At 51.5% G+C, this 11,048-nt stretch overlaps 1 protein-coding gene across 2 annotated transcripts in view; it reads right to left on the bottom strand.

The window, feature by feature from the left end:
• Positions 1-11,048, bottom strand: part of LOC115466542 (galactoside 2-alpha-L-fucosyltransferase 2-like) — a 71,630-nt gene that overhangs the window by 11,682 nt on the left and 48,900 nt on the right. The window contains exons 1-3 of one of the 2 annotated variants that reach the window (XM_030197842.1): positions 3,305-3,475; positions 2,465-2,589; positions 144-333 (exon numbers count right to left, since the gene is read on the bottom strand). In XM_030197842.1, coding sequence (XP_030053702.1) covers positions 144-180 — 37 coding nt within the window. In that variant the 5' untranslated portion in view covers positions 181-333; positions 2,465-2,589; positions 3,305-3,475. Of the gene's footprint in view, positions 1-143; positions 334-2,464; positions 2,590-3,304; positions 3,476-11,048 lie in introns of those variants that run through there. The other variant, XM_030197843.1, reaches the window with a different exon arrangement.

Genomic DNA, 11,048 nt, shown 5'->3' with positions numbered 1-11,048 from the left:
TCATCAGAGGATGTGGTGAAAGGTTAAAGGTTGAGAGAAATTTCTTCAAGACAGGTTCATTAAAAGTTATTAGCCAGGTGGACTCGGGGAATGGGTAACTGGCATTAGAATTTACCAAATGATTTAAGGAGCCCCAGACTCACCAGTGACGAAAAAGAGCTGTTGGAGATCATGGATCATTGCTCTGACTCAGCCGGACACTTCTAACGTTCTGATGGAAATCTTTACGACACCGAGACCAAGCCACGTGTCACCCAGGGGTCTCCCATTGTATGCAAATCTACCTCATGCATATTCATTATTCAAAGCCAGCAAACTCCACTGGCTGGGCACCTGCCGGAAGAGAGACATGAAATTAAAAAATGTTAACAAATCATACAATTAGTATTTGATTCCATTAGAATGAGACAGGACAGGATTCAGTGTCCGAGCGTGAGATGCAGGATCCCCTTCCTGGAGCTCAGGGGAACAGGTAGATGAGAGAAACCTTTTCCAAAGGGGTGCGAGATCAAACTCTGAGACAGGAAACAAAAAGCAGCGGAAATCAGTGAAAGAAAATGTCCGGGTCCACGGCCAGAAACAGATCTTCCCCCAGCGGGCCCGGCTCACGATTTAACTTCCAGTCCCAATGCTGCCAAGCTCTTCCCATTGCTTTATCCTTCCAGCTCAGTTCACCCTCTTCAAAGCTGAATTTTTGGAAACGTTTTCCAGGACTTTGGACCCCCTCCTCCTGCTTCCCGGAGGAAGACAAATTTTAAAAGGATTTGCTGCACACTCAGAATAAAGATCTAGGAAAGTAGCCACAAAACTTATCCTTTGAAAAGAACATCCCAAGAACCGAGGAAAGTAAATCCCCCCCCCCCTCCCACCACCACCACACACACACACGTCTAGGCTACGACTTTCCTTCACCAGGACAATTTTAATGAGCTTTTAAATCTTAAAATCAGGTCCTTAGCCAGGTCAAACTCTTATAAGTTTAACACCTGACTCCATTTCCTGAGTCCTCCTTTTACACCAATGAATGCTGGGATTAGTGGTTTTCATTTTTGAAGGAAACTCACAAGTCCCATCCCAGGATGCACTGGGGTAAATCCAGGACCGAAGTACTTTGTTCCTTATGACATGGAATCTGGTAGTAAATCTATACACAAAAATTGCCCTGAACACCCTGACATGTGATAGGTAGGAAGACAAGTCAAGCGGCAAATGTTTTCTATTTACGGATAAATTTTAAGTGATCTTGTTTTCAAGTCTGGAGAAAATTCTACCCAGAGAACATACTAAAACCATTCAAGAGATTCAGCTTTTCAAATGGCTGCAGAACCAGTTTTAACAACAATTTGCTTATAACAACTTTTCTACGTGGAATCCCTGCTATAGGAGATTTTAGCACAGTCCCAGCAGTAAAACCCCTATAGAAACACAATCTATAAGATCTTTGTACAGTCCCAGCAGTAAAACCCTGAGAGAAACATTTCATCTATAAGATCTTTACACAGACACAGCAGTAATCTCCCTATAGAAAAACTCCCCTCTATAAGATCTTTGTACAGTCCCAGCAGTAAAACACCTATAGAAACACAATCTATAAGATCTTTACACAGTCCCAGCAGTAATCCCCTTATAGAAACACTTAATGTATAACATCTTTACTCAGCCCTAGCAGTAAAACCCTATAGAAACATTTAATGTGTAAGATCTTTGTAGAGTCCCAGCAGTAAAACCCCGAGAGAAACATTTCATCTATAAGATCTTTACACAGACACAGCAGTAATCTCCCTATAGAAAACTCCCCTCTATAAGATCTTTGTACAGTCTCAGCAGTAAAACACCTATAGAAACACAATCTATAAGATCTTTACACAGTCCCAGCAGTAATCCCCTTATAGAAACACTTAATGTATAACATCTTTACTCAGCCCTAGCAGTAAAACCCTATAGAAACATTTAATGTGTAAGATCTTTGTAGAGTCCCAGCAGTAAAACCCCTATAGAAACACTTAATCTATAAGATCTTTACACAGACACAGCAGTAATCTCCCTATAGAAAACTCCCCTCTATAAGATCTTTGTACAGTCCCAGCAGTAAAACCCCTATAGAAATATTTAATCTATAAGATCTTTACACAGACACAGCAGAAATATCCCTATAGAAAAACTCCCCTCTATAAGATCTTTGTACAGTCCCAGCAGTAAAACCCCTATAGAAACACTTAATCTATAAGATCTTTGCACAGTCCCAGCAGTAATCTCCTCTATAAGATCTTTGCACATTATTTGCAGTAATTCCTCCTATATGTATATTCCCCTCTATAGTGTCTTTCTGCCACTCTGTCTCTCCTTCTCTCTCCCTCTCATTCTCCTGGGGTTGACGTCAGTTCATCCTGCTGCACTTTAAATAGTGACGTTCATCCTAGAATAGAAGGATAGCTGCTGGTTACCCTAATGCTCCCTTGCTTACCTGCCTGCCTTTCTTGGGTCTCAGGAGTGGTTTTGCCCTCTGTGGAGGCCTCTCTCCTGAGAGCAGCCCTGCAGGAGGCTCCCTCCTAGAGGACTGCCCTGTGTCACAGTAGATTGGCACTGTACCTGTAGAGAGAAGGAAGTTGTTACACCTGATCCTTTCTGGGTAGCTCATGAAGTTGACCTGCAGGTGAGAGGAGGCGTCTCTCGGTGTACAAAGATTGCACGGAAAATTACGTTTGAAGAAATGGATGTCAATAGAAATAAAACAAAATAAAACATGGAAAACATGGGGCAGCACTTTACAAAACCAGAACACTGTACCAGTGATTTCATGGTAAGAATCCTGAAAGGGAACTTTAAAACAATACAGGAACTCAAGACCTTTAAAGTCAGAATGATTAAATATTTTGACACCCACCAGACAGGACTTAACAAAGATCTAGGTTTTCTAGCCCATTTATAAATCATAATATTGTACTGCTTTGTCACCCACCTATCTCCATGCTTATCTCCCTGTCCCTCGTCCACCCAACTCTCCCTGTCTCTCACCTAACCCACCCTCATCCTGTTAGACTGTCACTGAAATGCTTTTATGTTTCACTTATATATACTGTCATCTACCAACATTTGCTTATTTCCGATCTGACGAAGAAGGGCAACCTTCGAAAGCTAATCAAGAAATGTATTATGTCCAATAAAAACGATATCATCTTATTTTCTTTTCCATGTTTTATTTTGTTTTATTTCTATTGATTACCTTTAAAAGTGGACTAACACGGCTACCACACCTCTCTACTCAAGAAATAGATGTGAAATAGCAAGAAGTTTACTGACGCACTTGTACTGTGCCCGGAACGGCCAGTACGGCTGAGTTTTCCTGTTGGCTAAGGATGGCAGCGCAAACCTCCCCCATCAAGCACATATAATTAAAGATCCAGATAATGTCCAAGCCTGGAGCAGCTAGCTGGTGGTCACAGACTTGGCAGGCTTGCCAGTCACTCTCTGGGCAGCCGAGGGACCGTTTGAGGGCATACGGAGGGAAGCCAGAGTTATCTGGCTGGATTAAAGATTTAGGGAGTCAACCGATGTTCTCATTCCGACACGTCAGATCAGCCTCTGGGTCTCTGATAAGATCCTGAAGGCACTGGACCCGACAGAATATACTGGATTCGTGTTCCGCTCAGATAAAATGTGGAAGATAAGGTGGGTGCAGGGCTGTGGAGGGCGGGGAGCAGTGGAAGAGTTTAAGTAATCTAACACAGGTTTGAGATGCAGCCAACTGCAGTAAGGGGTGGGGGGAGGTCACCCTGGACATGTTATAGCACACCTGGAATCTGTACCCTGCAGCAGCACCCCACATCTGGAAAAGAGATTCAAAATGCCCAGGAAAGAGCAGAGAGAGACTAGGACAAACAGGGCATAGCAGGGAATTTGGGGTGGGCAGAGAGAAACTGCGGCAAACAAGGCAGGGCAGGGAATTTGGGGTGGGCAGAGAGAGACGGGCAAACAGGGCAGAGCAGGGAATTTGGGGTGGGCAGAGAGATACTGGGGCAAACAAGGCAGGGCAGGGAATTTGGGGTGGGCAGAGAGAGACTGGGGCAAACAGGGCAGAGCAGGGAATTTGGGGTGGGCAGAGAGATACTGGGGCAAACAAGGCAGGGCAGGGAATTTGGGGTGGGCAGAGAGAGACTGGGGCAAACAGGGCAGAGCTTGGAATTTAGGGTGGGCCAAGAGAAACTGGGGCAAACAGGGCAGAGCTTGGAATTTGGGGTGGTCAGAGAGAAATTGGGGCAAACAGGTCAGAGCAGGGAATTTGGGGTGGGCAGAGAGAAACTTGGGCAAACAAGGCAGAGCAGGGAATTTGGGGTGGGCAGAGAGAGACTGGGACAAACAAGACAGGGCAGAGACCTTGGGGTGGGCAGAGAGAGGCTGGGGCAAACAGGGCAGAGCAGGGAATTTGGGGTGGGCAGAGAGAGACTGGGGCAAACAGGGCAGAGCAGGGAATTTGGGGTGGGCAGAGAGATACTGGGGCAAACAAGGCAGGGCAGGGAATTTGGGGTGGGCAGAGAGAGACTGGGGCAAACAGGGCAGAGCTTGGAATTTAGGGTGGGCCAAGAGAAACTGGGGCAAACAGGGCAGAGCAGGGAATTTGGGGTGGGCAGAGAGAGACTGGGGCAAACAGGGCAGAGCAGGGAATTTGGGGTGGGCAGAGAGAGACTGGGGCAAACAAGGCAGGGCAGGGAATTTGGGGTGGGCAGAGAGAGACTGGGGCAAACAGGGCAGAGCTTGGAATTTAGGGTGGGCCAAGAGAAACTGGGGCAAACAGGGCAGAGCTTGGAATTTGGGGTGGTCAGAGAGAAATTGGGGCAAACAGGTCAGAGCAGGGAATTTGGGGTGGGCAGAGAGAAACTTGGGCAAACAAGGCAGGGCAGAGACCTTGGGGTGGGCAGAGAGAGGCTGGGGCAAACAGGGCAGAGCAGGGAATTTAGGGTGGGCAGAGAGATACTGGGGCAAACAAGGCAGGGCAGGGAATTTGGGGTGGGCAGAGAGAGACTGGGGCAAACAGGGCAGAGCTTGGAATTTAGGGTGGGCCAAGAGAAACTGGGGCAAACAGGGCAGAGCAGGGAATTTGGGGTGGGCAGAGAGAGACTGGGGCAAACAGGGCAGAGCAGGGAATTTGGGGTGGGCAGAGAGATACTGGGGCAAACAAGGCAGGGCAGGGAATTTGGGGTGGGCAGAGAGAGACTGGGGCAAACAGGGCAGAGCTTGGAATTTAGGGTGGGCCAAGAGAAACTGGGGCAAACAGGGCAGAGCTTGGAATTTGGGGTGGTCAGAGAGAAATTGGGGCAAACAGGTCAGAGCAGGGAATTTGGGGTGGGCAGAGAGAAACTTGGGCAAACAAGGCAGGGCAGAGACCTTGGGGTGGGCAGAGAGAGGCTGGGGCAAACAGGGCAGAGCAGGGAATTTAGGGTGGACCGAGAGAGACTGGGGCAAACAGGGCAGAGCTTGGAATTTAGGGTGGGCCAAGAGAAACTGGGGCAAACAGGGCAGAGCTTGGAATTTGGGGTGGTCAGAGAGAAATTGGGGCAAACAGGTCAGAGCAGGGAATTTGGGGTGGGCAGAGAGAAACTTGGGCAAACAAGGCAGGGCAGAGACCTTGGGGTGGGCAGAGAGAGGCTGGGGCAAACAGGGCAGAGCAGGGAATTTAGGGTGGACCGAGAGAGACTGGGGCAAACAGGGCAGAGCTTGGAATTTAGGGTGGGCCAAGATAAACTGGGGCAAACAGGGCAGAGCTTGGAATTTGGGGTGGGCAGAGAGAAATTGGGGCAAACAGGTCACAGCAGGGAATTTGGGGTGGGCAGAGAGAAACTTGAGCAAACAAGGCAGAGCAGGGAATTTGGGGTGGGCAGAGAGAGACTGGGACAAACAAGGCAGGGCAGAGAGCTTGGGGTGGGCAGAGAGAAGCTGGGGCAAACATAGTAACATAGTAACATAGTAGATGACGGCAGAAAAAGACCTGCACGGTCCATCCAGTCTGCCCAACAAGATAACTCATATGTGCTACTTTTTGTGTATACCCTACTTTGATTTGTACCTGTGTTCTTCAGGGCACAGACTGTATAAGTCTGCCCAGCACTATCCCCGCCTCCCAACCACCAGTCCCGCTTCCCACCACTGGCTGGCACAGACCATATAAGTCTGCCTAGCACTATCCCCGCCTCCCAACCACCAGCCCCGCAGGGCAGAGCAGGGAACTTAGGGTGGGCAGAGAGAGATTGGGGCAAACAGGGCAGAGCTTGAAATTTAGGGTGGGCTGAGAGAAACTGGGGCAAACAGGGCAGAGCTTGGAATTTGGGGTGGGCAGAGAGAAACTTGGGCAAACAAGGCAGAGCAGGGAATTTGGGGTGGGCAGAGAGAGACTGGGACAAACAAGGCAGGGCAGAGACCTTGGGGTGGGCAGAGAGAGGCTGGGGCAAACAGGGCAGAGCAGGGAATTTAGGGTGGACCGAGAGAGACTGGGGCAAACAGGGCAGAGCTTGGAATTTAGGGTGGGCCAAGATAAACTGGGGCAAACAGGGCAGAGCTTGGAATTTGGGGTGGGCAGAGAGAAATTGGGGCAAACAGGTCAGAGCAGGGAATTTGGTTGTGGGCAGAGAGAAACTTGGGCAAACAAGGCAGAGCAGGGAATTTGGGGTGGGCAGAGAGAGACTGGGGCAAACAGGGCAGAGCAGGGAATTTGGGGTGGGCAGAGAGAGACTGGGACAAACAAGGCAGGGCAGAGAGCTTGGGGTGGGCAGAGAGAAGCTGGGGCAAACATAGTAACATAGTAACATAGTAGATGACGGCAGAAAAAGACCTGCACGGTCCATCCAGTCTGCCCAACAAGATAACTCATATGTGCTACTTTTTGTGTATACCCTACTTTGATTTGTACCTGTGTTCTTCAGGACACAGACTGTATAAGTCTGCCCAGCACTATCCCTGCCTCCCAACCACCAGTCCCGCTTCCCACCACTGGCTGGCACAGACCATATAAGTCTGCCTAGCACTATCCCCGCCTCCCAACCACCAGCCCCGCAGGGCAGAGCAGGGAACTTAGGGTGGGCAGAGAGAGATTGGGGCAAACAGGGCAGAGCTTGGAATTTAGGGTGGGCTGAGAGAAATTGGGGCAAACAGTGCAGAGCTTGGAATTTGGGGTGGGCAGAGAGAAACTGGGGCAAACAGGGCAGAGCTTGGAATTTGGGGTGGGCCGAGAGAGACTGGGGCAAACAGGGCAGAACAGGGAATTTAGGGTGGGCTGAGAGAGACTGGGGCAAACAGGGCAGAGCTTGGAATTTGGGGTGGGCAGAGAGAAACAGGGACAAACAAGGCAGGGCAGGGAATTTGGGGTGGGCTGAGAGAGACTGGGGCAAACAGGGCAGAGCAGGGAATTTGGGGTGGACAGAGAGAGACTGGGACAAACAAGGCAGGGCAGAGAGCTTGGGGTGGGCAGAGAGAGGCTGGGGCAAACAGGTCAGAGCAGAGAATTTAGGGTGGACCGAGAGAGACTGGGGCAAACAGGGCAGAGCTTGGAATTTAGGGTGGGCCAAGAGAAACTGGGGCAAACAGGGCAGAGCAGGGAATTTGGGGTGGGCAGAGAGAAACTGGGGCAAACAAGGTAGGGCAGGAAATTTTGGGTGGGCAGAGAGAGACAGGGGCAAACAGGGCAGAGCAGGGAATTTGGGGTGGGCAGAGAGAGACTGGGGCAAACAGGGCAGAGCAGAGAATTTGGAGTGGGCAGAGAGAAACTGGGGCAAGCAAGGCATGGCAGGGAATTTGAGGTGGGCAGAGAGAGCCTGGGGCAAACAGGGCAGAGCAGGGAATTTGGGGTGGGCAGAGAGAGACTGGGGCGAACAGGACAGGGCAGAGAATTTGGGGTGGGCAGAGAGAAACTGTGACAAACAAGGCAGGGCAGGGAATTTGGGGTGGGCAGAGCAGGGAATTTGGGGTGGGCAGAGAGAGATTGGGGCAAACAGGGCAGAGCAGAGAATTTGGAGTGGGCAGAGAGAAACTGGGGCAAGCAAGGCAGGGCAGGGAATTTGGGGTGGGCAGAGAGAGCCTGGGGCAAACAGGGCAGAGCAGGGAATTTGGGGTGGGCAGAGAGAAACTGGGACAAACAAGGCAGGGCAGGGAATTTGGGGTGGGCAGAGAGAGACTGGGACAAACAAGGCAGGGCAGAGACCTTGGGGTGGGCAGAGAGAGGCTGGGGCAAACAGGGCAGAGCAGGGAATTTAGGGTGGACCGAGAGAGACTGGGGCAAACAGGGCAGAGCTTGGAATTTAGGGTGGGCCAAGATAAACTGGGGCAAGCAGGGCAGAGCTTGGAATTTGGGGTGGGCAGAGAGAAATTGGGGCAAACAGGTCAGAGCAGGGAATTTGGGGTGGGCAGAGAGAAACTTGGGCAAACAAGGCAGAGCAGGGAATTTGGGGTGGGCAGAGAGAGACTTGAGCAAACAAGGCAGAGCAGGGAATTTGGGGTGGGCAGAGAGAGACTGGGACAAACAAGGCAGGGCAGAGAGCTTGGGGTGGGCAGAGAGAAGCTGGGGCAAACATAGTAACATAGTAGATGACGGCAGAAAAAGACCTGCACGGTCCATCCAGTCTGCCCAACAAGATAACTCATATGTGCTACTTTTTGTGTATACCCTACTTTGATTTGTACCTGTGTTCTTCAGGGCACAGACTGTATAAGTCTGCCCAGCACTATCCCCGCCTCCCAACCACCAGTCCCGCTTCCCACCACTGGCTGGCACAGACCATATAAGTCTGCCTAGCACTATCCCCGCCTCCCAACCACCAGCCCCGCAGGGCAGAGCAGGGAACTTAGGGTGGGCAGAGAGAGATTGGGGCAAACAGGGCAGAGCTTGAAATTTAGGGTGGGCTGAGAGAAACTGGGGCAAACAGGGCAGAGCTTGGAATTTGGGGTGGGCAGAGAGAAACTGGGGCAAACAGGTCAGAGCAGGGAATTTGGGGTGGGCAGAGAGAAACTTGGGCAAACAAGGCAGAGCAGGGAATTTGGGGTGGGCAGAGAGAGACTGGGACAAACAAGGCAGGGCAGAGACCTTGGGGTGGGCAGAGAGAGGCTGGGGCAAACAGGGCAGAGCAGGGAATTTAGGGTGGACCGAGAGAGACTGGGGCAAACAGGGCAGAGCTTGGAATTTAGGGTGGGCCAAAATAAACTGGGGCAAACAGGGCAGAGCTTGGAATTTGGGGTGGGCAGAGAGAAATTGGGGCAAACAGGTCAGAGCAGGGAATTTGGGGTGGGCAGAGAGAAACTTGGGCAAACAAGGCAGAGCAGGGAATTTGGGGTGGGCAGAGAGAGACTGGGGCAAACAGGGCAGAGCAGGGAATTTGGGGTGGGCAGAGAGAGACTGGGACAAACAAGGCAGGGCAGAGAGCTTGGGGTGGGCAGAGAGAAGCTGGGGCAAACATAGTAACATAGTAACATAGTAGATGACGGCAGAAAAAGACCTGCACGGTCCATCCAGTCTGCCCAACAAGATAACTCATATGTGCTACTTTTTGTGTATACCCTACTTTGATTTGTACCTGTGTTCTTCAGGGCACAGACTGTATAAGTCTGCCCAGCACTATCCCTGCCTCCCAACCACCAGTCCCGCTTCCCACCACTGGCTGGCACAGACCATATAAGTCTGCCTAGCACTATCCCCGCCTCCCAACCACCAGCCCCGCAGGGCAGAGCAGGGAACTTAGGGTGGGCAGAGAGAGATTGGGGCAAACAGGGCAGAGCTTGGAATTTAGGGTGGGCTGAGAGAAATTGGGGCAAACAGTGCAGAGCTTGGAATTTGGGGTGGGCAGAGAGAAACTGGGGCAAACAGGGCAGAGCTTGGAATTTGGGGTGGGCCGAGAGAGACTGGGGCAAACAGGGCAGAACAGGGAATTTAGGGTGGGCTGAGAGAGACTGGGGCAAACAGGGCAGAGCTTGGAATTTGGGGTGGGCAGAGAGAAACAGGGACAAACAAGGCAGGGCAGGGAATTTGGGGTGGGCTGAGAGAGACTGGGGCAAACAGGGCAGAGCAGGGAATTTGGGGTGGACAGAGAGAGACTGGGACAAACAAGGCAGGGCAGAGAGCTTGGGGTGGGCAGAGAGAGGCTGGGGCAAACAGGTCAGAGCAGGGAATTTAGGGTGGACCGAGAGAGACTGGGGCAAACAGGGCAGAGCTTGGAATTTAGGGTGGGCCAAGAGAAACTGGGGCAAACAGGGCAGAGCAGGGAATTTGGGGTGGGCAGAGAGAAACTGGGGCAAACAAGGTAGGGCAGGAAATTTTGGGTGGGCAGAGAGAGACAGGGGCAAACAGGGCAGAGCAGGGAATTTGGGGTGGGCAGAGAGAGACTGGGGCAAACAGGGCAGAGCAGAGAATTTGGAGTGGGCAGAGAGAAACTGGGGCAAGCAAGGCATGGCAGGGAATTTGAGGTGGGCAGAGAGAGCCTGGGGCAAACAGGGCAGAGCAGGGAATTTGGGGTGGGCAGAGAGAGACTGGGGTGAACAGGACAGGGCAGAGAATTTGGGGTGGGCAGAGAGAAACAAACAAGGCAGGGCAGGGAATTTGGGGTGGGCAGAGCAGGGAATTTGGGGTGGGCAGAGAGAGATTGGGGCAAACAGGGCAGAGCAGAGAATTTGGAGTGGGCAGAGAGAAACTGGGGCAAGCAAGGCAGGGCAGGGAATTTGGGGTGGGCAGAGAGAGCCTGGGGCAAACAGGGCAGAGCAGGGAATTTGGGGTGGGCAGAGAGAAACTGGGACAAACAAGGCAGGGCAGGGAATTTGGGGTGGGCAGAGAGAGACTGGGACAAACGGGGCAGAGCAGGGAATTGGGGATGGGCAGAGAGAAACTGGGACAAACAAGGCAGGGCAGGGAATTTGGGGTGGGCAGAGAGAGACTGGGGCAAACAAGGCAGGGCAGAGAGCTTGGGGTGGGCAGCCTGCTTCACTTCTCAAAAATGGGTCAATAGGAGGCAGCACTTTTATGACCTCTACCTGGTAGAAAATCAAGTCTGAACCCAAAGGGGCAATTCACCCCCTTC

Source organism: Microcaecilia unicolor, chromosome 3 (genome assembly GCF_901765095.1).
Source record: "Microcaecilia unicolor chromosome 3, aMicUni1.1, whole genome shotgun sequence".
Classification (NCBI taxonomy): Eukaryota; Metazoa; Chordata; class Amphibia; order Gymnophiona; family Siphonopidae; genus Microcaecilia; species Microcaecilia unicolor.
This window is presented reverse-complemented; position numbering and strand designations above follow the sequence as displayed.